Source organism: Strix aluco, chromosome 4 (genome assembly GCF_031877795.1).
Source record: "Strix aluco isolate bStrAlu1 chromosome 4, bStrAlu1.hap1, whole genome shotgun sequence".
In the NCBI taxonomy this organism is placed as follows: domain Eukaryota; kingdom Metazoa; phylum Chordata; class Aves; order Strigiformes; family Strigidae; genus Strix; species Strix aluco.
In genome coordinates this window covers 115,764,126-115,790,525 of record NC_133934.1, presented here as the reverse complement: position 1 = coordinate 115,790,525, position 26,400 = coordinate 115,764,126, and the positions used below count along the sequence as shown (strand labels likewise).

General features: G+C 41.4%; 1 protein-coding gene across 9 annotated transcripts in view; it reads right to left on the bottom strand.

Annotated features, from left to right (window-relative positions):
* Window positions 1-13,950: 13,950 nt before the first annotated feature.
* The window catches only part of TUNAR (transmembrane neural differentiation associated intracellular calcium regulator), a 166,799-nt gene continuing 154,349 nt past the window's right edge, over window positions 13,951-26,400 (bottom strand). For all 9 annotated transcript variants that reach the window (XM_074821582.1, XM_074821579.1, XM_074821580.1 and 6 more), the window contains one exon: window positions 13,951-14,817. In XM_074821582.1, the coding sequence (XP_074677683.1) occupies window positions 14,632-14,817 (186 nt within the window). In that variant the 3' untranslated portion in view covers window positions 13,951-14,631. The remainder of the gene's footprint in view (window positions 14,818-26,400) is intronic.

Below are 26,400 nucleotides of genomic sequence, written 5' to 3'. Positions count from 1 at the left end.
TAGAGAATGAAGATGATATCATCATGGGTAAAGAAAGGCATAATATCAAAACTTCTCAATTTCCCAAATATTTCAAAAGAAGAAAGTACACAAGAAAAAGTTAAATGCCACAAAGCACATAGGCTAAACACACACCAAAATCAAAACCACTCGAGAAGGCAGCAAATTTTCACATCTTTTGTAAATTAAAGGTTATACCAGCCAGCAAACAAGGGTTGAAAACAGCAAAAGAAACCTTGAAACAATGCCAATGAGATGGCAGCAACAGAGGACAGGGGAGGTGGCCAGCAGTGAGCATCCTGTGGTCAGAAAACAAGCTGGGGAAATGCCAGAAACAAGTGGCAGACAGGATTTTCCTTCTCCTTAAACTGTTTCATTCCTTGAGACTCTACTGTGCTGAACTGGCTTGTTTCAGTTTTACTCCTGAGAGTAGAGGCATTCTCAGAAACTTTCTGTACATCTGACAGAAAGCTGGTATTGCTTAATTAGCCCAATTTTGTCAGATTTTATACTGGTTTAATGCCACTGTATTGAACTATATTATCTAGGTGAGATAAGGGGTTTCACGGACTTGTCCAGAGGTGCCCTCATGCCCTTTGCTTTGGCAGTATCCCATCCTGGGCAGAGCAGACCCCCCCCCCCATTTGCCACCCACCACATGCTCACACGATAGCAGCCACAGAAGACTCTAATGACACATGCTCATTTAAATAAGGAAAAGCCACAGATTTTCATGACTTAAACTCACATGCAACAGCAATAAATATATTAATAGGTGAAAGTAACATTGTGGTTTACTGCAGGAAGATTTCCTCTCTCCCTCAGGTCCCAGGCTCTACTGCATAGAAGAGCCATAGGCTGCTTTCACCTTGCATGAGCAAACCATATCTTCAGGGAACAGCTTTAACAACTTACCTTTCCAGAAGAGTCAGAGCCCTCTTCTCATGGGTAAAGGAGATTAAAAAAAAAAAAAAAAAAAAAAAAAAAAAATCCAGTGCTCTAATAGTTAACTTTTCTCCTGATGACAAAGGTAAATTCTATCAAATTTTTTTGGTCTTTGGACAAAATACTTTGCTTCCTAACCCAAACAGCACAATAGTTCTTTGTCTCAGGTTTGTCCCTGTGGAGATGAAGGAAGAACAGGGAAATTGCCTTTGTCCCCTCCTGAGCTGCTTCCATAGACCTCCAACTGCAAACCCCACATCACCCTCCCAACCCTCCTGCTCTGAGATCACTTCACTGCATTTGTACTTCATAGAAGCTGGCTTTATATGTTCTGTTTTCCCCAGCACTCCTTGCTTCAACAACATCTCAGCTCTGCCCCAAATGTAACTGCCCTTCCCCAGGATGCCCTTTCCAGGCAGGGTGTTTATGGGGCAGGTTCCTGTTTCAGCAGTTATCTCTCTGCAGCCAGGAAAGGGCCAGGGCCAGCACAGCAGGTCCCAATGCTGAAGCGTCTTTGGCTCTGCCCTGATCAGGAACTTTGGCCTTGGACACAGGTACAGGAGAGACTTGTGCTACAGAATGTATCATTTTCATCACAGAATGCCTTCAGACCGTGGTCTCCAACTCAGACCACTTTTCAGGGCAGCCACATTTGCTTCAGTGTTCTTCAAAGGCTTCCCACTGCCAAAACAGTCATTGACGCTATACCCAGCAAGGAGAATGACAAACAAATGTAGTCTCAGATGAAATACAAAGAAAAATTAATTAAACGTGTATAAAAATAATTATGTGCTGCATAAAGACACATGCAAACTGACATTCTGCAGATGACTCATACGTCCCTGCTTTTTTCCAGTGTTTCTTTGAAGCCTGTTCTTAGTCATGTTGAGGAGAGCATATTTGCTCCCGGAGCCACGCTGCCTTCATTAAGAGCACTGTCTCTGATCCCAAATCCCCTTCACCACCAGCGTGACCACATCTGCTGTGACGGAGCATGTAAGATCTCAAGACCGTGTCACTAGATCTGCCTATGTTTTCCAGAGCTTTTCCAGTTCCCTGAAACTAAAAGCAGCTCAAAAAGCATACTGAATCACAAATAGGCAGATTTATTGGACAGCAACTTCTTTACAGACTGCTGCAAATGTTCGATTAGATTAGCTGTGACCTTGTAAGCATGAAATCATCTTGATCACCATCACTAGTTCTGTAAGTAAAGACTAACACTGTGGGGAGAATGGGATTGTACCAGACAATAAACCAAAGTGATTTCTGTTTTCTAAGCAGCTTCAAAAAACCTCAGAGGCCTCATTATAAGAGATACTGACCTCCCACCCCCTCCCCCAGCTCTTTCTCTATTGACCAAAGCATATAAGGAAGGAATTTCAGACAGTCCTTGCAATGCAACACTCAGTCACAGGTCTATGAATGCTGCTCTTCCTTTGGGGTTCACAGCATTTCACACAGGGGCTCTGATGGTTGCACTTCAGTCCAAGGAGTCCTGGTAGCTTATACCATGCTGCAAAAAGCCCTTTCTGTAGCTGCCCTGGTGCAAGGTCTCCCTCGGTAGCGCTTTTTTGTTGTTATTGTTCCCAGCTAGAAGAGATCTGCTGAGAAGTAGCTGTATTATCACTACATGTTGTAGCTGCTTTTCTGTCAAGCTTTAAGTAAGGGAAGGAGTAGGGCTAGTAGAAAGGGCAAGGCATGCCAGGTATGCAATAGAAAACACCCCACAGCTGCTCTGGCTGTGGGAAATGATGATGCTCAACAGCTGGTGCCACTGGGGGTTGAAATGGGATCAGAAGAGAAAATAGGGCCCTGGGCAAGAAAGAGGTTTCCAATTTAAATCTAAGACACATAAAGCAGAGAGAACTAGCAATGTTAAGCAAGTGATGTTTTGTAAGGGCTTGACAGGGCTGATGTTATGAGCCAGAAAACCAGGAAAAGGGAGTTCCAGAAAGGAGGAAAGGGACTGAGAGGGAAATGAATGAGTGCTCTGGGACATTTGTTCCCTTCTTCTGTTTGAGAGAAATACTTCTTTCAAGCAGTAATAACCCCCCTGAAAAGCAAATTTGACTGAATGCTTTAGTGCGGCTGCAGGATGCTGCCCTGCTCCAGTGAAGCACTTAAGCACATACTTACTTTCAAGCTTATGGGCAGCCCAGAAAGCTAACAGGACCACACACTTTCTTGGAGAGAAATACAAATATAAATTCTCTGCTGGATTAAAACCTGGGAGCTAGATTCTGCCTTCAGCTCCAGTCATGCAACTTCAGTAGTGGCGGGACTGACAGCTGGGAAACACCAACCTGCATATATGTGAATGTAATGAAAAAAAATCTTACCAAAGCAAATCCACTGAACTGAACTAATATATTTAACTTTTACATAATAAAGTTATGTTTTCCAAGGTAGTTTTCAAAAAGCGCCTGGATATATGCTGTACATCCTTCTGCTTCTGCTACTCCTTAGGAAATCATGGCTTCTAAAAAGTGCTTATTGCTTACAGGTATCTATACATTTTGTTCTGTGTAACTTGAATTGATTGACACAAACTGACATATATTTTATTTTTACAACCGGACTATTTAATTTCTTTTCTTAAAACTACTTCTCAGCAATGACATATCAACAACAATATTATCACATAGGACTTGATGAATAAAAATACGCACAGAAGGAAGAAACCATCTGGTTGAAAGGAAGAATATTCATCCTCTGTACAGGGGATAACAACTATAAATAAAAACTTACTGATCTGAAAGGATATTGGGAAGTACCAGTCAGACTCTGTTTTACTGTTAGCCACACTTCAGTATATCCTCCTTCAGACCCAGCATGGGCTGATGGAGAAACACTCTGCATGCTTATTGATTTCTTTGTTTAGTTTCCAGGCAGTGGAAGTACAGGACAAGGATCATTGTTTTTGGACCTTTTGCTATTTCCTGCAAAGCAACAAAAGGTATAGGAAACTTTTGAGCTCATTTGGTAATTGCAGAGATCTCTCGGAACCAAAACGATTAGCTGGAACCCCTCTTTTCAAAGTAAGAAAAATTATGGTATTTTAATAACATGGGATTTTGATTCCCTTCAGGTTTTGTGGCATCAAACCAACCCTACTTTTGCCATTGGTTTTGTTAGGACCTTTTGTTTTCAGTACAAGCAGCAACGTTTGAATCAGTTTAAATTACTAACCTCTTCTATTCTGATTATTTTTCTTGTATTTCATTATGTGTATGAGATGATAGGATTATTCCAGCAATTATATGAAGAATTTGTGAGCACTCCAGGCACTGTGGATGAAACATGCTACTATTGTAATTCTTACAATACCATGTCATGGAAATGCTCATAAGTCAAATAAGACTCATGGAAGTGACTCTTAAAAGCTGAGCTGGACTTACACTGAGAACTCAAAACCAAACAGAAACAAATTTTAGAGAAGGAAAGTCTCAACTGGAGTCCCAGACCTTCATCCCATGGTCCTCCCATCCACACTGTCACATGGAGGCGGCAGGAGTCTGGGGAATACAGGATGCAGTAACTTGGTCCATTTTCAAACTCTACCAAGGAGTGAGACAGCTCCTATGAGGAGCAGCTGAAGACTTTGGGCTTGCCTAGTTTGGAGAAGAGGTGGCTAAGGGGTGAACTTATTCCTCTCTACAGCTTCCTGTGTGGAGGGAGGTGCTGAGCTCTTCTCCCTGGGATCCAGTGATAGGACACCTGGGAATGGTTCAAAGCTGCACCAGGGGAGGTTCACACTCAGTGTTAGGAAACATTTCTTTACTGAGAGGATGATCAAACACTGGAACAGACTTGCTAGAGAGGTGGTCAATGCCTCAGGCCTGTCAGAGTTTAAGAGGCATTTGGACAATGCCCTTAATACCATGCCCTAACTTTCAGACAGCCCTGAAGTAGTCAGGCAGTTGGACTAGATGATCATTGTAGGTCCCTTCCAACTGAACTATTCCTTTCCTTTCCTTTCCTTTCCTTTCCTTTCCTTTCCTTTCCTTTCCTTTCCTTTCCTTTCCTTTCCTTTCCTTTCCTTTCCTTTCCTTTCCTTTCCTTTCCTTTCCTTTCCTTTCCTTTCCTTTCCTTTCCTTTCCTTTCCTTTCCTTTCCTTTCCTTTCCTTTCCTTTCCTTTCCTTTCCTTTCCCTTTCCTTTCCTTTCCTTTCCTTTCCTTGTATAGGAAAATACACATACAGGAAAATATGGAGAATGGGGGATTGCAGCATCACACAACATCCTCAGAGGAGATGGCATGCTCCCTTTCAGGAAGACACCTTTTCAGTCCACTTGCATCAGAGCACTAATGACTGCTGGGAATGAGGATGACACCAGATGCTGCCAAGGGCCCTTCAAAGGTCCTGAGAGCCACTTGTCTAAAAAGTTGTGTTTTGAGGAGAGATATTCAGGGGCACCTTAAGAAATCACTGTCTGCTTTTCTGTTTTATATTAGGCACTGCTTTATTTTTGCTTCTTCAGTACAGCATTTAAAAAAAAACCAAACAAAAAAACCCAAACAAACAAAAAAAAAACCAGTGACAAAAATGTGACAAGTTTTCCCTCTGAAATCATAACCTGGACACCATGAAACGGGGAGTTCTGGTACCAATGGGTGATAGATAAGCTCTAGGAAAGCATGAGGTGGCTACCAACTGCAGCAGGACGTTGATGCTGAAGAGAAGCCTTTCAAAGCCCAGAGACACCCCAGCCTGGGTCCCTTGGTGCCCTGGCCTTTGCCATAGTTGCTCTCACCACAGCAAAGCCAGCTGAGCATGTAACTCAATTAGGATGGGAAAAATGTGCATGGTTCCCTCACTGCTCTTAAGAGCACAGAGGACAGTGTGGCCAACAGTCAGGTGCAGAGAAGAGGCGGCTGTGTGCTCACAGGCTGAATTTTGTACCTCTGAATATTTGCTATGGTGTTGTCAATGACAAGCAGACATCTCACAGCCTCTCGCTTTCCACCTCACTTTAGCGCACCCAAACTTGTGGGAGAAGCAGTGTGATGAACAAGAGTTATGTGGTGATGGGTGGTCTCAATTTACGAAAGATTTTATGAGTGACCAGAAAAACCAAAAACAAAATGTAAAAAAAATAAAGTATTCATTGCTGAATACTCTTGAATACTCTAGTGATGCACATAGCAAGTTTTATAAGCCAGGTCTTAGCCTCCTGCAGCCGGTGCTCCCTCTTGCTGAGCAGTTTTTCTTGTCCCGGTACAGCATCTCCAGGGTGGATCTGTGCCAGAGGGGAGGCAGGGCTGAGGGCTCCGGCTCCTTGGACACAGGCTCTGATTTGGACTCCATAGGGAGGGGATGGCCACCTCAGGGAGGAAACCTTGAAGCACAGGAGTTTTGGGGTTTGTTGCTGGCCCTGAGAGATACCATCTCTCTTTCTTTGTGAAAGTAAGTGGAGAAATGGGAAAACATAACTGAAGAAATCCAAAAGCATTAGGAATCTTTATTTGATGCCTTCTGCCACATACACAAGTACTACTGATGATTAAGCAAGTTGGTCTGAATATTGTAATCCAGGTAGTTTTCAGTGAGAAGGTGATAATTCAACAAAAAGGTTGGGGTTTTTTATCTCCACAGAATTTCTTTGCTGCCAATGAAAATTCATTCGTGAAAGAGGTGGGCAAAGTATTATAACTTTTTGGAACTGAGTTTTCATTTTAATCTGAAACAACTTTTCAGTCTGAAATTAATTTTCTATTAAGAAAAGGAAAACAGCCAAACCAAAACATGTTTAAAACATATAAAACCAAATTGCAACAAACAGTTCTTTCTAAATGCCATTCTGTGACAATCTCTGAACTGCTCAGGTCAAAAACCTCAAAGAATAACAAATACTCAGTGGGTAGAAAAAGCATTTTCTCAGCATCTCTGATGATAGGAAGTCACAGCAGTGGGAAGAAAGCCCCAGGTCTGGGTGTTTTAGCACCCAACCACAACAGCGAGGGTTCTGTGTTGAGTCATGCTAGGTTTGGCTACTGTCTTGCTAATAGCTCTGGTGTTACTTTATGTCTTTGCACCAACGGAACCAGGCACATTAGTAATGGTGATATTTCAAATTTTGCAAAGATACTTGCCTGACTATAATTGCCTTTCATTAATTATAAAGGACACTGGGCACTTGGTCTATCAGGGTGCACCAAGGGCTGCTGCCCCACAGGGGAAGGTCAGCCAGATTCTGAGCAGCATCTGTGGTCATCAGAATTTTTTTTTGTCTTCTCTGTAAATTGCAAAGATGGCACAATTCACTGCTTCAAGGAGTTTGACAGATGAACTCTTTTTTCTAAATTCAAAAGAACCTGATCTTGTAGGACTGTTGTACTCAGCACAGTAACGGGGTCACTCGGGGCTGGCCATATGAACAGGATCGAGAAATAAGACCCCCTGTTTTGAGTAAATGGCCATACACTTTCTACCTGAACTTGTAGTGAGGTTTGCATAATTGAATGTTGCTCTAAGGGTGTGGTTGTATTTCTCTTCCTGATCTTTAAAACAAGAGATCAGTATGTACTAGAAAGCGGCTTATAAAACTTAAAAAGCAACAAAATATGCAAAATCCATTTGCAAGTGTTTGCACAGCTCAGTGAAACTGTATATAAATATTATTAGACAATCAAATAGAAATATGATAAAGCCACTAATGAGTTAGCGTGTTGACTGATGGTGAATCATATAAAGGAAAATGTAAAATATTCAACACTGAGTTTTTTCAAAGCAGTTTAGGGAAATGCCTAGTTTCTGATGGAAGACGTAGATTGAATATTCGTCCAATGTCTTGATTCTTTCATTGGTTATATTAGGCAGGCTTTAGCACCATTCTCATCAATCATACAGTCTCAAACAGATCAGCTGAAAATAAGGTCAATGAAGTAAAGAGAAATAGCTCATTGTACAGGAAATTTCATATTTTTCCCTGTCTGATTAGTTGCATTGTTGTTATAGCTGAATTGTCAGTTAACTGTCAGCTAATGCCCCAAACCTGCAAATACATATTCATATGCATATTAACTGCAAAGGAACTTAGCCGTTTAGTCTGAGTTATGTACATGCATAGTCTTAGCAGAGTGAGCATCTAAATTATGGCCTGGTGTCTATTATGCAATGTCAGCAGGGGTGTAAGAATGATAGTTGTATGGTCTTACTTTTGAGTTTGAATCTGCTAAAAATGTATGTCTGACATTGTTTTCTTTTAGCTAATGCAAAGGTTTCATATGCTTCTTTGTTGACATTTCATATGCTTCTTATGCTGACATTTGTTGGAAAATGCACAGCTCTTAATAATGAATCTTTGTCCTACAGAATTCCTTTAGGCTCCAGAAATAATGGTATCAGGTTATTATAAAAATACTGCTAATGATGTGCACTGGATGCAAAGAAAACCACTGACTATCTTTTCTTGCCCACAATAACAAATTAATAAAACATTGACAATGTCATCTGCATTCTTTCCTTGTGCATCCAATACCAACATTTTTGCATTAGCCATTGTTATTACAGAAATAAGAATAGTATCTGCAAAACTAAGATTGAATTGATTGGTAAGGCAAAAAAAGCAGCACATTAAAATTTGAAAACATATACAATAATTTTAATCCATATCTTAAATTGACAAAGCCAGAATTATTTATAAAGCATTTCCCATTGAGTTTGCAGGAACTAAAGGTAAGAATTCATACCCCTGCTACACAAACATTTTATTACATTTACCCACCACCAATATCAACCCACCATAATACTGTTGCCCCTCAAGAAGGTAAGCAAGTACTGTGGAAAGCAGCCAGCCCTCTCTGCACCAACTCTGGCTCACCATGGCTCCCATCTCGTGTCCCTTGCTAATGCTAGTCCACTAACACCTTGCTGCCAGAGACCAGTGATGACTGAGGCTTGTTATGGTGAGAACTTCATGATTTCAAGGCCAGATCAAGATATCAGGGCCTTTAATCTATTCCTGAAGACCTGGCTCCAGGAGACATTTGAGTATAACAAAGTCTCAGCATCATAAAACAAGTCTGCCTGAGTCTAACTGGTAACTGAGCCTGTGGAGAACCCAGAGACCGGCTAATAAACTTGCATTTCCCAGGCTACATAGGAAGATGGGAGGGAAAAGGGTCCCCATCAGCACTCCAGGTAAGTGACCTAGTTGTTGTCAGCAAGAAATGGATGCTCCTGCTGCTATCTCTGCCTTGCAGAAGGGACTTTGCTCCCTATTCTTGGAGATTAGGGAAGCCCAAAGCCATTTTCTTCACCCAGGTGGAAGGGAGGCTCTGCAGCTGTCAAGAAGAGGGTCAGGAGTGGTGCATGGATCATCTTAAACTGAATTTGTACTGGTTGCAGAAGAAGGGATCCTGGTGCTAAGAACATAGCTAAGTACCTTCTTTGAACAAGGCAGGATGTCCTTTCACTCTACAGAGCTTGACTTGGGGTCCAGGCTTTGGTACAAAACCCTGCTGAAGGGGCCTGTTACAGCCCAAACCCACACCCTTTGCAGTCACGGATACTGGTCAGTGAGAGACTACACATGGAGGACTGTGTGCCACGCGCATGGCACTGCACAGACATATTTCAGGATGAACAGGCACCTTTCTAGGTAACAGCTACATTATGTAAAGTTGTATCATTGGAAACAGTTGGGTGCTTTCAATCCTACAAATGGCCTTTCAACATCTGAGTCCCCAGGTGAAATGCAAATAAGCAAACCTAATACTTAAGACAAGGAGAGTCTTATTGGATACCAGATGGTTCATATGTAGATAACTGCATATGGATGCGTGTGGGATTTCAGACTGGTGTAGAGGTTTCCATGCTGAACACGTTTTGTTTCTCTTGGATCAGTGGTGGAGAAGGAAAGCTACACTATAAGACCCTTTGGGAAGAGCCTCCAAAATGCACAGCCAGGCATGGAAGCAGTGCAGTGTCTGCAAGGGTGTCTGCTGGAAATAAAGGTGAACAGCATTTTTTTGTTGTTGTTGACTGCATAATGTACTATTCCTTGTGTTTGTAAATCTTTGGGAATCTGTGCATTCTGCTCCAAAGAAGACAAAGCCTCTCAGTAAACAAGAGGTGCCTACATATATGTGCAGTGTGTTCCTGGGCTGCCAAAAAGTACTCTTGGGAAACAAGCTCGGAGGTCTGGTCGGTGTTTTCTTTGGAAGATTGCTGCTGGAAATTGCTGCTGAAACATTTTCAATAAGGTTCTTTCTTTTAATCGGACACAGTTCTCCCAGAAACTTTCCAAGGAACAATATTTTTTCTCCAAAATACTGACTAGCCAGAAACAAAGTACTCCAGCCAAACCTCAAACGATTTAATTAGTAAATTCTGCAGTACTGCCTCCCTGGAGTTTTAATTCAGTTACTTTTTATCCCCATTCCTCTCTCTAGGCCAAGTTCTCTGCTTATGACACAATGCACTCTGAAACGTCGATTCTCACTCAGAAACAATGAGACCTCCTGACACAGATGAGACTTTGGGGCATTTGGGATGAGCTCCAGGATATAGATTAAATGGAAATATAAGACTTTTGGACTTAAGCAATGCTTCTTCCTAAAGTTTTATCATGATGTAACTGAAGCTTTTTCTGTATTTGGATGTCTACTGAATCAAAATTTTACCTGTGAGCCAGGAGAGGGATGGGTCTGGGAATTCAACCAGCAAAGCATCCCCTAGATTATGAGACAATAACGTGAAGATGATTACTGACTATCCTTAAAATAATTAAACTCTGCCCCATAGTAGACCTTTACACCACAATAAATCAAAACAGCAGCTTCCAGAGGCTCCCAGGCTGACTGTCCTAAGGTGTGATGAGCCACACACTGCTGCAGAGGTGCAACCAGAAGGAACAAGAGGTACACAGTTGAAAAGACTGCCCTGTCAGCCGGCACGCAAGAAGATACATTCCTATATGAATGATTCTGAGATGATGTATCTTCAGTGGCAGTTATAGGAACCAGAGATGAGAGCAGTACCCTGTCTCTACTTTCTCCTTACTTTGTGATGTGTATAATGTGATTTAAATAGTTTTATCTTCTTTCTTGAAAGTGGTCTGTACCTACCAGACAACACACCAGACACTAGTGGGGAGAATGTCACCTTTCTGTCACCTTAGGAAAATATTTTTCATTCCCATAACACAAACCATCAAACTACATAGGATAATTTAAAAATACAATGGTATTTAGTTGACAGAAGCAAAAGGTGATGTTTTCATATCTTATTAAGATACTGGATATTAATTACCTTCAACTCAAATGCAAACATGAAAGTTCCTGTCACTAATGGAGTAATATTTTATTTTTAAAAATTTACTTTGGAAACTATTTGCATTACCTGCAAGTCAAGCCAAAAATAAGACTATCAGGTTTTTCCTTGCCAAAGCAGATTTACCATTCAGCACCTATAATGAGAAGTTTTATTCAACTGTTTATACTGCAGTTACTGACTATAAGGTATCCATGATATATATGTTACCTAGTTGAATATATCTTATAGGTGCATGCTGAAAACTGCTCACATAAAAAAGCATGAGGGTAATTTGGCTCCAGCTGGCATTCAGCCAAAAGCAGGCCTGTGTGGAGCTGCCTGGGTAGGCATACTTTCAGATCTTTGTATAAAACATTTCCCCTTCCACAGTCATTCTTGAAAACATACTTTTTCCATATCAGTGTTCATGAATACCAAATAAAAGGTAAAGAAACTGCCCTCAAAGGAAACTCTTCATTTTTATTTAAATGAATACTTAATGAATCTACTTAAGTAGTACTTGCCCCTGGATATTTCTAGAACTATCTGTGAACAGAAACCTGTAAAATTAAAATATTAAGTGTTAAACTTTTTATGGAATGGGATAAACCTTTCTTCCTATTTCAAGGTGCAATAAAAGTCCTGTGGCAAAGCACACGGCACACGGCTGCTGATGGCGCGGGGCAGTAGGCACCTGGACACTGTCCACGCTAAGAACAGGTGAAATACAGCACACCCACAGCTGGAAACTCTTCTCCTAATGGGTCTTCTGTTGAGAAGGGCAGAGCAAACCCAGAGTCCTTAGGCTTTTTGATCCACCAGTGCAGCTTAAGCACATTTGGGCTATTTGGAGTGCCTGTCCTGTTGAAGATGCTGGCTCATGCCTGAAGGAGAACAATTGTGATGAGCAGCAAGAGTTGCTGCTTTACATCAGGTGGGTGGGGGTGTTATATGTTGTTTTACAATGCAGGATTTTAATTTGTATATTAATAGAAGTACTTGATGAAATTCAAGCCCACAAGAAGATGACAGGTATTATTATCATTTGATGCAGAGAGAGGCAAAGAAATATCAAGCATCAGAGCTCATCTCTTGACTCAGACACTGTTCTTTCCCAGGCTTTCCCTCTAGAAGATGGGTATGAGCCTCAGGAAGATTGCTTTGGTGTTTGCTAGAGGAGGAGAGTTTCAAGAGAAACATCTGCAGAGAGGATCCTGCCAGCACGAGGGGCAGGCTGGAGTTAGCCAGGTGCCTGGAGTATGTGCAGGTGTGCTCTAGCACATGAGCACCAATGCCATTGCCATGTGCTGTGATCAGTAGTAGTTTAACCAGAAGAAAAAATGAAGAGTAGAGGCAAATATATTTTAGCCTTTTTTTGTTCAATTAGGATGATCAAAAAGCAGAGCTTGCTAATTCCTTAGAACTACCAATAAATAACTATAAATTAAAAAACAAGATCAGCCTCACTCAGCTCCACTGAACTGTGCCACTAATGTTTCTCACCCTCTCCAAGACCTGCAGCTCTACCAGCACCATCCAAACACAAATGTTTCCTCAACCATGCCAGTGTGCTTGGCACCCTCGTTCTGTGCCGTTCTCTGCTTGTTCAAATCTCTGCTCATTTTCTCACCTCTCTGACCCTGTCATGTTTTCATTAACAAGAGATTATTTTTGCTCTTTTTTCCTTCAGTCTTCATATTGGATTTCATTTTAATTTATTTACTGACCTTTTCCCTTCTCCTAATGGTTTTATTATTGAATGTGTGATACCACAAGAGACTAAACACCTCTGTTTATGAGGCACCTCTCAGGGTTTTCCAGGCTTGCTTTTATATCCTGCAATGAAATTTTTTATTTTTGAGACCAGACCTAGCCCCTGCAAATTGGTGAAAAGCTCATTACTGCTTCCAGAGGGAAAGGACTGATCACTAAAATCAATGAGACTCTAGGATGAAAGTTTTTACACCTCCTGACTTCAATAGCAATCCCCCTTGTGCATCTGAGGACACAGTCCAAAGTACAAGTCAGTAAACAATTAATTGACCTATTTTTTAAGAGGGTATGTCAGAGTTAATGGGCAACGTATTTAGGCAGCTTGAGGCAGAATTGAGGTCTCATATTTTTAATACTTCATATATTTATAGGTACTGAACTCAAGAGAAATGGTGATCATCATCACTGTACATTCCTGTCAAAAACACAAGTCAGAATTTCACTGCACCAACCTCAGTTAAAGCACATGTCAGAGAAGCATAAAGGGTTAATGATCCTCACATTTAAAATACACTCTGTATTTACAGTCTGGATTTTGCTTAAGCCCCTCAGTACTGGCTCTCTAGATTTCTCTTTCCAATTGCATAAACCTCTGCTCGCTTCTCTCAATGTAAGTACTTAGAGAGTGTGACCAGATTTTGAAAGTCATAAATTATGTGAATTTTGTAATATTTTGTGAGATGCCTCAATATTCCTTTCATTTGCCTTTTTTAAAAAAACTATAAATAGAGCCTTCTTTCTGCAACCAGTCTCCAAAGGTCACCTTACAATGTTTTGCTATTTCCCGTATTAAGCAGCAATGCTTTTCAGCTGACATTCCAACTTCAAGTCATGCATATGAGCATGATGTGAGCTTGCTCCAGACCACAGTGAGGGCTGCAAACAAGACTGCTGAGAAAAATAACAACCATTGTCAAAAAGGGCACTTCATCAAACAAAATTTAGCTGCATGAATACAAGTGTCTCCAAATATTTGGTTCATGCTAAAAATATAGCACATTTATTAAAAATATATATTTATAAACATTGGTATGAACAGACACAGATGTTAAGCAAATGAGAAAAGAAAAATAACCATGTAATGTACTTCTCCCAACATTTTATCAGGTTTAAGCAGACCTTGCTCAATGGAATTGTTTTTTTCATGATTGTACCATATGTTCATTCTAAATAAAAAGCTTTTCAGATTCAATGTAAGTAAAAGCAAAAGCCAAGAGAAAAAAATAATTTGACCTAACAGACATGTGATCTGTGCTATGAAGCTATCTTTGAGTTCAATCTTTGCGGGTATACAGTATACATTTCTAATTGTATATAGTGTACAGTTTCTTTTTTTAATTTTAATTGTGTTAAAACAGCATATCCCTGGTGGATTTCTTCAAAGCTACAACTTACATAATTGCAGTCATTTTCCCCCAAACAGAAAACCAAACTGAAAAGGAGAGAGCAGGACAGAAGAGTTAAGCTTGTTACTGTGTGAAAAAGTCTTGTTCAATTAATTGTGCTTCAGCCTTCGCTGCCTGCAGGCAGCACTTTTATGATGTGTTAATATAATACAGAGTCAGTTCTGATTAAACAACTTGTCAATAGCCAGCAATGTTTGTTGTCACTCTTAATGGCCGTTTTATCTGGTCTATTTGCATGCCTTCTAGTTTACAACGTTGTGTAAATATACACAAAAATGATCACAATGAGGTTCAGAATTGTCCCAATAATTCCAAGCATTGCCAAGATGGTTTCTTCTTTGCTTTCCTTTTCTTGACTGCCTTTATCTTCTTCATTTCCACTAGTGATTACCATCTTGGTGGCCAGTTTCTTTATCCTCCCCTTCAGGATAACCTAGATTTAGGAAGGAAAACATCAAAATGGATTGTTAGTTTGAGTTTCCAAACTCATATTAATAGTGGAGCCAATTGCAGAATTTTTGCCCCATAACATGTTATATTAAGAATTCACTTTAAAAAGGATTAATATTTTTACTAGCTATTTAGTAAATGCTTAATTAAAATGATAGTTCAGCTAGCCTGTAGATTACTTATAACCATCCATAACACCCCTGATTATGTGCCAGCAATTGTTCATAACGCATATAACTCATCTGCAACGTCATTATAAAACTGGTCAGAAATGTACCAAGGTGGTGTGACTCCACTGGCATCAGTGGGAACACTGCCTGGATTAGAACTGTGGGAGACCATCTTGTCAAGTTATGGAGACCCTAGATTTACACTTCAGTACAAAGAAGCAAATGGATGAGGGAAATAAAACTGGGAAGACCTCGTTTCTTTTTAATAGGAAAAATCACAAAAGACAAAGGCATTTTGTCTCCTGATGAAAAGGAAGACAGCAGTGACTTCCTAATAAATAATTCAAAATAAAAGCAAAACCAAAATAACATCCATCTTGGCTTTTGTTTTCCTTATTCCTAATGTACGATGAAAAGTTACTTGCAGTGCAGTGAGCTGAAATGTATTGATCTGCCTGCAGGGAGAGTACAGCCATTTCCTAAGCAGCAGCCTCAGCCTCTGAACTACTCAAAACCAGAAGATTCTTCAAATGTGGGACCAGGCTGCCAAATGTGGCACTGCTGAAGCCACAAACAAAGAAGCTCCCTTGGTCTTCCAGCCAGGCACTGAGACTTGAGTAAACATTTGATTGTTCAAATTAGAAATGGATAAATTCTATTTATCTGTGCTTATCTAACACTGCAAATTCTTATCTTACGGGCAAACCAGAGCGCCCCAGAAAACTGAAAAAGGTTGGCTGTTTTCCCAAATCCAACTGGTCTGCCAGCAGCTGGGTTCAGGCAATGCCCTGCTGTTGTCTCCCAAGCTGTAAACCATATCCCATGATGTTTCTGCTGCAGGAAGCAGTGGTAGGATGTAACCCAAAATGCTCCCCAACAGCTGCTGCCTATAGGAGGGGTTTGGCTGGAGGAGAAAGGGGGCACAGGCACTTCCTTCATTGCTCCCTCCGCTAACTTGCAGAGCAAACCCACTAGATCCCATGCAACATGGATATTCAGGGTGGTGAGGGCTCCCTGAAATAGGCCACCACCTCCGTGGGCACAAGTTCCCCCCAGCAGGTATCACCAGAGGGAAGCCCTGACCTGCAGCTCCATCGAGTTCCTGGGCTGCGCAGCTGCAGAGCAGCAACCAGAGTACTGAAAGGATGGAAAGGAGTGGGAGAGGTGAGGAAATCCTGCAGTAGAGAGACTGAGAGGAAAAACAGAGAATCGAGACAAAACAACCTATATTTTGTCACATCTGCAAGTTGTTCATGTATAGGACTGCAGGTAACTGCTGGCAACTTCCTAGAACAGGCATCGTGACTGAATCCCAGCAGGTACCAGTGGTTAGCAGTAAGGCAGAGGTAGGGGTCTGCGGGGGTGCCACTGGCCTTTATACTTACACTTGCGTTAGCATTTCTGTGTTTTGCGTTAGTGTCACCAAGTGACACAGAGGAAAACAAGAGCAAAGGAGTCAGTAACCCCAGGGTATCCATGGCAGATACAAGTCAGCAGGAGCAGGGGGGCACCAGGCAGAAGGGTACTGCATTAGACATCAGAGCATGCTCATCCAGCAGGTCTTCAGGTGTCTTACCCCAGGAGAGCAAAGCTTCAGAGGCACCAGGTACCTCCCAGGGATGCTGACACCCTCCCAGCCCTCAGAAATTCCCTGGTCCCCACAGTTCCTCCAGCCATGGCCACCCACAACTCCTCCTGCAGGACCTACCTCTTATAGCAGCAGAAGAGCTTTGTCACATTTGCCCCCACCTGGTGTCCAGAGGAGGGTTTACTGGCATCTGGCAGGTGCCCTCCCTATCTTATTAATTGCCACCACACAGTCAGTGATATCTTAAAAAGCAAATTGGCTCTGGGAAATCACAGGAGAATTCCTACTAAAGCCATTTATATTAACCTTACAACCCAAGCACATGCACTCCGTGTGGCATCGGACCACAAACCCACATCCCAAGCTATGACATGCAGCCGTTGCTTCACCCACAAAGCCATGAGTCATTTGGATATTGTGTTCTTTCCCCCTTCAGTAACTGGGAGATTTTCCCTCTGGCCAAATGTTTGCATTTCACTGTTTATTTGAAAAATTAAGTGGGATCACAAATACGAACTGATAAAATCCCAGGCCTGGAACACAAGGATTTGAGGGGAGGGTGAAGTCCTTGCTGGCTAGTTTCCACAAGAGCTGAGCACTCTTGATTCAGCAATCCGGATCCCACAGAAATATGGTCATACACAAGCATCTTGTGGGTCAAGCCCTTCTGGCTCTGAAAAAAAGTCAGAGAAGGTACAATGGGTCTCTCTGCATCCTATGGTTTGGGCAGAGTTTCCCATTCACATCAACATAAACCCACACAGAGTAGTGCAGAGTCCCACCTGGGATGGATTTGCACATGCACTGCATCCACTGACACTGTAGCTTTGGTATGGCGACTCTGCACCACATGTGCTAGACAATCCTCTTTCTAGGACTAATGTGGGCAGAGGCAGCATGGGGGCATCTGAACCTCTCATTAACATCCCCAGCCTTTTCTTAATAAATCTAATCTGTGCAGCATGAAATTAGTGTCAAACTTTTCTGCAGGACACTAGAGCCTAAAATTAACATAAAACTAAAAAGAAATAATTCACCAAAGAAAAAAATGTATCAAAGGCTATTAGATATAAAGACAAAGCCTCTGGTTTAGGAAATCCTTCAGTTGTGAATTTTTTGGAAGCTAAGAAAGTATTCTGGAGCAGTACCCACATCTCTGCCTTGTTATTAAAGTCTTTTCCAGCCACCCATTACTGGTTACTGAGAGAGAGGGGGTCCCTGGGCTGCACGATCTCTGATCTGAGGTTGTACAATCACTTTTCTCCTCTTTGCAAGTCCTAATTATTAGCAAGGAGATACTGAATGGTTTCAAACCCAAACACTGCCACGGCAACTCAGACTGCCAGATTATTTCTGTCCCACTAAGGGGCCTTAACTGAGGGAGAAGGTCCTCACAGCATGATGCAGTGAGATATGCATGGAGAAGCTGGTGACTGGGACACGATAAATATGAAGGAACAACAAGGAGGCAACAGCAGTTGAGAGTTTATACATCAGCTGATGCACAGTGTGATTTGCTGGTCATCTCTGTTGCTCCAGTCATGCCTATGTGCTGTATTTGGCTCATGCTATGATGTAGCCTGGGACTGCATGAACTGCATCCTTTTTGGATGAAACTATACCCAAAGGTGTGCTCCAGGAGCTCTTCATGTGCCATAAAAACAATAAAATAAATTTCAGTCCATGGCACCAGGGGTCCAGACAAAAGCTGGTCTGAAGTAAAACCCTTAAAACACATGTAGTGCGGGCACTGACACCATTAGTTTCCCTGGAGGGATTGCACCAGCGGGTCCACACTGCTTGCTATTTTATACATCACCTAAACTATGAGAGAGAGCACAATGGGCTTGGTATTAAGAAGCGTTTAACATTCAAACAGGACAAGACTGGTACCAAATACAATTATATTAGTACTTTGTCAAATATAGTACTATGGAAATCAAGGTAAGCGTTGACTTTGAACTGGGAGGAGACCAGAATCAAAATTACTCCTCCACATGTAAGGACTGACCTTGTGAGAAGAGAAGCAATCTCCTAATGGCAGACTCAAGCCTTTAACTTTCACAGATCTCATGCTCTGAGTGGTATTTTGGCTGGCTGGGGTTTGTGGGTGTTTTTTGCTTCTGGGAAAATACTTGCTGTCAGTTTTAGTATAATTACCCCCAGTTAAGAAAATAGGAAAGTCTTCTGGCTTTCTGGGTACCTTTTTTCAGCCTTTATTATTCTCTTCTGGAAACTGATTTAATTTATTTGACACTGTATCATATTTTTAAGATTCTTATGACACATTGCTCCTTTTATATTTTTCTGGTGGGACTTTATGCTTGTCAGAAACACTGCTTATCCAGAACTGGGTAGTCCTAGAAGTGCTGAGATAAGAAGGATAAAGAACACTAGATTTACTGGTTCTTTAATAATGATCCTTCTCATTTAATTACTTCTTCATTAGGAAAGTGCTTTCCTGCCACATCAAAATTAATGTGTTTCCTACATCATTTTGTAAGATTCATCATTAACCTAACATCAGCCTTTTGAAAAGATATGAATTCCAAAAAGCTATCCATGAAAAGATATGTATTTCATGTATTCTGCATTGCACAGGGGAGAAAAGGACAGTTCAGTGGTTAAAACATTCCTTGCGCTGCTGCTGACTTAGATACGTAAAGGAAATCCACTTAGTCTCTCCCTGCCTCAGTTTCTCATCTGTGGGATTCTTTGAAGAACTGCCCAGCCTACGTCAGAAAATGATCCATAACAAAAATGAGGCCCCACAAATACTTCCAAAAGAGGGAGGTGCTAACATGAAAAATTCCAAATCCAACAGTGCTATAAAATACACCCACTACTATCTCCCCAAATCTATGGGACCTGTTGCACATCACTGTCTCTGCAAACAGTCCAGTGAACTAGACAAAGCATTTCTAGCAAGAGGAGATAATCCTTACTTGTCTCTTCAATCTCAGTGTGAGCAGTGACTGAGCTAAAGGTGATGGCTTAGTGGCATGGTTTTGGAAAAGGCAGCAGCAAGTGCACATTTGTGAATTTACTGCAGTATGTCACATTGAAGATACAAAGCGCATCCCGCACAAAGTACCTGCCCCGACACATCTGTCAGCTTTTGAATATGCTGGCACCTTGACTTGCTCTTGAAAAAGTTTTATAATCTTAAATCATTTCTCTTCTAAGTCATTATTTATGAGCTCCCCAAAGAGTCTGCGAGTAGAGGGCGCAGCCAGCAGAAGCGGAGCTCCTGGGAAGTCAGAGGACAGGAGGATGCTCCAGGCTCTGCCAGGGGCCCTCAGCGCTCCTCCTGATCAGCCCCGTGCTGTCATCTATTATCCAGCACTTTGAAAAACAAGAATGAAAACTTCTGAAAGCTCCCGGAGTCAGATGCTCAGCTGGTACAATGCAACCTCCCTCCCCTGAATTTAGCTGATCTGATCCATGTCCCTTTACACCAACTGAGGATCTGGCTCCTTGTATTCCATCTAGTTTGAATATCAGTGAGCACAAATTTTGTATTCTTAATCCATAATCACAGACAATCACCAGCCAAATGGTTTTGATATTTAAACTTGTTTACAGTCCCCAGGCTATTAGTTGTGATGACACATTAAGAGATAAGAGAGCTTTAATTTTCTGAGGATAGTTCCACCCTCTGGGGATAAGAAACACACAGTGGAAATTTGTTTTGATTAGCAAACTGAAGAGGGCACAGAAATCATACAAAGCAGAGTGTGAGTTCAGATGCTGCTGGAGCTGACACCTTCCCTTATCTCACAAATAAATGCTTGAATTACCAAGCAGGGAGGAGAGGCTCCTCGAGGATTTAACCCCACTTGAACATCACAGCCAAGAGAAGTTTTGTTCCTCTCCTCCTAACAAGTTCTTTTGACCTCATTTTCCTCCAAGGGGAGATTTGAGAAAGTTGGGTGCTCGGCTCAAATCCTGGACAGACCCCAGGCAAGATGCTGAGCAGGGCAGTTAAGTGGATACTGCACTGCTGCTAGTGATCTGTGGGAGGAAGGCAAACTTAGCACACACATTTGAGTTTGTTAGCAATCATTTTTCTAAGGATTGCATTGGCATATTCTCACTTCTGTGATGACTCTGTATCCACTCCCAATCCTCCTGCTGTTTTGACTGGATAAATCCTCTCCTAAACTCCACTAACACAATATGCTCAGAGAAGCACTGGCGGGTGCAGAGATGCACATTTGCATTTATTTTTAGAGCTGGATTTCAGGGAACTGAAATGCAGTAAGGCCAAGGGAAGCTCTGGGGCCGTAAGCTTCACTAAAAGCTCATTCAGACACAGCAGCTTGCACAGGCAGTGTGCAGTATGTATGAATAGCAGATAAATTGAAATAGAATGAGCAGAAACTAATATACAGTAGAAATCAGAATACCTGAGAAAAGCAAAGACCTGCCATAAGAGAAGGGAGAGGGGAGACAAGGAAAAGGTGCCCAGAGAGAGGTGTTTCATTAGAGAAAAAATATCAGAAAGAGCAGGAATGTGATCCAGGTTCAATAACACTCCCCAGCAGTGAGCAGAGACCAGCACCTAAGGCGAAGAGATGTCTCAGTGGAGAGAGGACACAAGCACTTATGTAGTCCTCAAGCAGGAAAATAAACCCACGTCAGGCTGCTGCTATGCTGGCAAGTTTTAGTCAGTGGGAAATACACGCTATTTATAGCACTACAGCCAGGATATTTCCAAAGGTCTCAGCAATGTGAGACCTCTAGAATAAATAGAAGCACTCAGCAGCAAAGAGGTTATTCTGAGAAGGCAGAATTCAAATGAGTAATGCATTATAGGGCTCATCCTGCTCCCCACCATGGGTCTGATCCAGTTTGTTCTGGCAGCTGTTTTTGTCCCCCAGGCAGCTCAGAACTCAGAGGAGGCAAAAGACTTGCTGCCAGTTTTACAGTTTTACCTTCCTTCTCCTCATTTATGTCTCTGGGACCATGCACAACCCTGAAATGTTCCAGATACCTAAGCTCGATCATAAAGACACCAAATATTGTGAATACAAGTATCCTTATCTTCGAAACAAAGCTGTGATCTGTAGCAGAATAATGATCCTTAAATACCAGGCTATTACTAGACTCTACCTGCCTCCACAGTGCTAGTCACAGACTCACTAACAGCCTTTGGCTCCTCCACCTACAGCAAGGTCTCCCATACCAAGATTCCTAAGGCTTCAGGAGTCCTAGTTTGTGAAAGAAACAAACTTGACTGAAATGAGAATAAGTCACCCTTTAACCCATAGCCCTCTCCCCTTTGATATGAAACGCACTATGAAGAATGAATTGTTATTCATCAAAATAACAGTCTATTTAAAACACAACTGGAAGCATTTATGATTAAAAGTCCAAATTTCACAAATCCAGAGATGATTAATTTTCTGGCTGGGCCTAAACAGTGGTGAAATTTCAGTATAATTCTGGTTGGTTTAGACTGGCCTATTTTGTGTTCACAATCCATTTTCCTGATACACAGCACTGTACTTGGTTGCTTGGTGCTAATGCTCAGAAGCAGAAGCGCTTGACTCTCAGTTAGTACTGCAGCACATACTTGCCATTTTCCTCCTCTGAAATACTCAGTATTTCTTTTCAGACCTTTTGAGTCAAAAAAGTATTTCATCCCTCCCAATCTTCCTGAGGTTAACTCCTGATACCCTCTATCAGCAAGAAGAGAGGAAGAATGACAGGGTCTATGTTTATTTTGTTCACATGAATCCCTCTGCAATGTGTGCAAATGCACTGGTTCTAAAACAAATATTGACTGCGTGTGCTCCATTTTCAGACAATTTACTGCTCTGCTGCAACAAATGGTTACTGCTGAAAGATGAAGTTGCATATTGTGGACACAATGATGAGGAACAGATCTCTTAGGCTCCCTCTTCATATAGAGTCCACTGAGCCCCATCCTGCAGAGCCCAAGAGGCTCCTGCCCCAGAAGCAGCAGCTCAATGGAGAAGAGAAAGCAAACATCAGCCCCGAACAGGTCTTTTGTGTCTCATTGCTCCTTTCCCATCAGTGGGGAAGGGACTGAAAGACCTAGCCACAGTAGAGATTTCCCAGAACTGCTTTATAAGATGTCCAGTAAAGGCCAAACACGCTGTGGCATTAAGGGGCATGAAAGTAGCCAAATGGAGCCAGATTACAGTCCAGCTGACCAGGTATCTCCTTGCCGTCAGCAGATGCCAAAGGTACACAGCATGACTGTGGTAATGTTTACCCTGCTGTACCTAACTAGAGTCCAGAAATCTGCAACTCAAGGACTTCCTCTGCCAGGGGAAGCATTTTTTGGGTTTAATGGCCCTTCATAGATTTGTTTTCTCTAAATTTGTCTAACTGCAGCTTGAACTCATGTTATTTTACTTCTATACAGTGTCCTCTAGCAATAAGCTCAAAAGATAATTAAGGGACGTTAATTAATTCCTCATTATGTAATTTGGGAAACAGTGAGTAATTGGCTTTTATTCTGCAGGCCACCTAGAACGCTGTAAGTCTCTTACCCTGTAGTCATCTTTTTTCAAGACTGAAAAATCCCAGTCTATCTAGTTGTTTCCTCATACAGAAGCCATTCTATGCTTTTAGTTATTTTTGTTGGCTTACTCTTTGCCTTTTCTAGGTATATGAGGGGGTTTTGAAGCAACAAAGGACAAAACCCTTCTGAGCTTCTGGTATTAATGAGGAGCCTGTGTGCTGAAGATGTATTGTCCTTACTCCCAAAGATTTTATAAGTTATACATACCAAGGGTGGTAGAAGGGACACTTTTCATTCACAGGGGAAAAAAGAAAAAAAAAAAAAAAAAAAGCAGCTAACATCTCTCCCTCCCACACACCAGAAATCATGATAGAATAAAGATTTGAAGTTTGAAGTTGGATTTACCTCTCTTAGTCCTTTGCCCATCCTGATCTTAAAAAAGTAGAACAACAAAAAAATCTCTACAGTGAGCACACCTGGATGCTGGCATATTCAGATTTAAAAAAAAAAAAATAAATCACAACTATTAAAAGCCTTAAAATTTGCATTTTTCTCCACATAAAAGTAGCATTAGCTGAAATAGCTATGTGAAAGAATGAGATGTTAAAAGTATCTCTTTCCATCATTTCAGATCTCAGCACCTCATTTTCTATTTCAAGGGCATCTCCAGGGTTCTCTTTTAGGAACAAAAATATGTTGAAGCCCTGTAAAAGGAAAAAATACAATACCCAAGTCTCAGAGAAAGACAGGTCTCCGTTATCTGCCAGAAGGCACGTAACCTCTGTCACAAGCAATTTGAAGATCTGGCCTCACCACTGCATGTTGGAATTGAAACTGAGCTGCTTCAGAAGAAATTTAAGAAATAATAAGAGGTAGAGAAGTGACACAAATGTGTATTATTTTTCTGCTATATAATATCTCTAAATTCAGCCAAGGGCAGAAGATAATTTGGCCTGTAATGGATCAAACTACCTTTACCTCAAATGTGACCTCTCCTTACGAAACAAGTGTGCACCAGAAGAGCATTCAGAAGCCTGAGGGATATAACACTAGAGCTGCTCTAACAATCTAGAAAGTCTAAAATCTCAGTTTTTACTTACAACTACATCTTTATTCCAAAAATTAATTACAGCTACATTAAGGGACACTGCAAATAATTTTAGCCAACTGACACTTTCTGATTTAGGAAAGATGTGTTCAGGTTTTTTTATAACTTTTAAAATTATAACTATTTGGTCTGAAACGACACATGCCAGCCATTTGTCTCAGGGATAATATTCTTCTGGGAAAAAAAATCACCCAGTTTTGCTGTTTATAGGAACGATGTTTGGAAACCAATTATTGTTTTATCCATATAAAAATCTGGCAACCTTTTCTGTGAAATACTCAAGTATCCTCACTTTTGAAGCAAGGACTGCATTCTCAATTTTATCGTAGCTGAGATCTTGATAGAAGTGCTGAAGAAGTCTTGTGCATCTGAAAATATGTATATTTTTAAGTGATAAGTTTTGTAAAAGAAATTAAATCTCTTGTAATTTTTTTTCCTGTTTAATTACTCTCTTAGCTCAAAGCATCTTTGCAGCACTTCAGTAGGCTAAAATGACATTGATGGTTGTCAGTGTGAAAATTTGAATAGCAAATACTTTTCTGTTTGCTTTAAAAAAATAAATCATTTGATTTTTTTTGGTAATTAATTTGCAAAGACCAGCCAAAAATGCCACAATTAAAGGTGATCCAGGATGAATTCAACCTCCTTCTGTTCATGTGTTATCAGGTAGGCTTTAGCTAAGCACTATTCTGTCCACCGAACTCCAGCTTCAGTCAGAGCACAGTGCATTTGCCATAAAAAAGGAGAGAAAAAAGTTCTTTTTTGTAGGATGCTTCATTTTTTTTGCAGAATTTAAAGGGTGGCAGGAGAGACTGAGAAGAGGAGCAGCAGTCTTTTGTTTGCAGGCATGAGATACTGCCCTGAGGAATGAGACAACTCATTCACACCAGGATTTTCAAACCTGCTCCCCTGTTCTGTATTTCTGGGAGCCTTGGACCTGGAGGCTTAAATTATCTGAAAGTACTGGCCACTGCAGTGGAAGTCAATGGCAGCTGCAATACGTGCTGCCAGGTCCTCTAAAAAAATTACGTTGGGCACCCACAATTATGGATACTTCTTATCTTACTCTTTTTTCCCTTATGTTACCAGCAGTACTGGGGAGTAATGATACCCAGAATTGTTGTTAAGGTGTTGTAAATGGAAATAAGTCAGTGTTTGCACGTGGCAAGGACCTGCATGGTGGAACACCCTGGAATGCTCCAGTGGGAAATAATTTTGCCTTCACAGCAAAGTCTGAGCTATGCATTGAACAGTGAAAAATAAAATCAAGTATTGAACTCACAAACTGTGTCATCTATTATGCACACCAAGCGAGACTCTGATCCTGGGCAAAAATAGTCTGTGACTGATGCACCTGTGCAAGGTGGCAAATTAATGGAGTAGAGACAATTTTACTTGCAGCATTTCTTAGCTTCAAGTGCTGAGCTGTGCAACCTTGATAATGTTCTTTTCACATACTGTTTTGTGTGTAATTATTACCTATATCAGCCCAAATTTAAAAATAGAGCACTTCTCTATTGAATGCCTCTTTTAGGACACAGTTGCAGCTGACTCTTAAAGGTGCCAATAACCTGCAACTCAGCTGAAGGCTACTGGCACCATCACAGCAACACCATCCAAACTCTGAAAATTTCATAGCCTCTTTCAGAGTCCTGGGATCAGCATTCCAAAACAGAGGCAGCCAAAAATCCCTTGCCACTTTTACAATATTAGACCTAATAAGGTAAAATAACAGATAATTTGAGGAAGAAGCTAGTTTCTAAAACAAAGTTATCAAAGTAGGATAACACTCCAGGCAACCAACTCCTACACCTTTTATCATCATCATTAGTCATTTATATTGCAGCAGCATGTGGCAACCCCTGCTGACGTCTGGGCTAGAAACCAGACACAGATAGCAAGAACGATACCTAGCCCAAGCAGCTTACAAAATTACAACAGTACTTCCCCCCATGGGAAGGGGAGGGGGGAAGAACAGAAGGTTGAAGTAAGTTGCTGAAGGTCGATTTGAACAAACCCAGCACAGCCAGGAGAGCCAGGCTCTTGATCCATGGGAGCAGCTGCCCCTCTGGCTTGTGCTCAGAGCAAGCATGGCATGGAGGAGAGGTGGCAGCTCGACTTGCACAGGTCCCACACTCCTGGGCAAACAAGCTGGTTGTGAGTGGAGTAGCACATTTGGGAAAACACGAGAGCAAGGTGACACA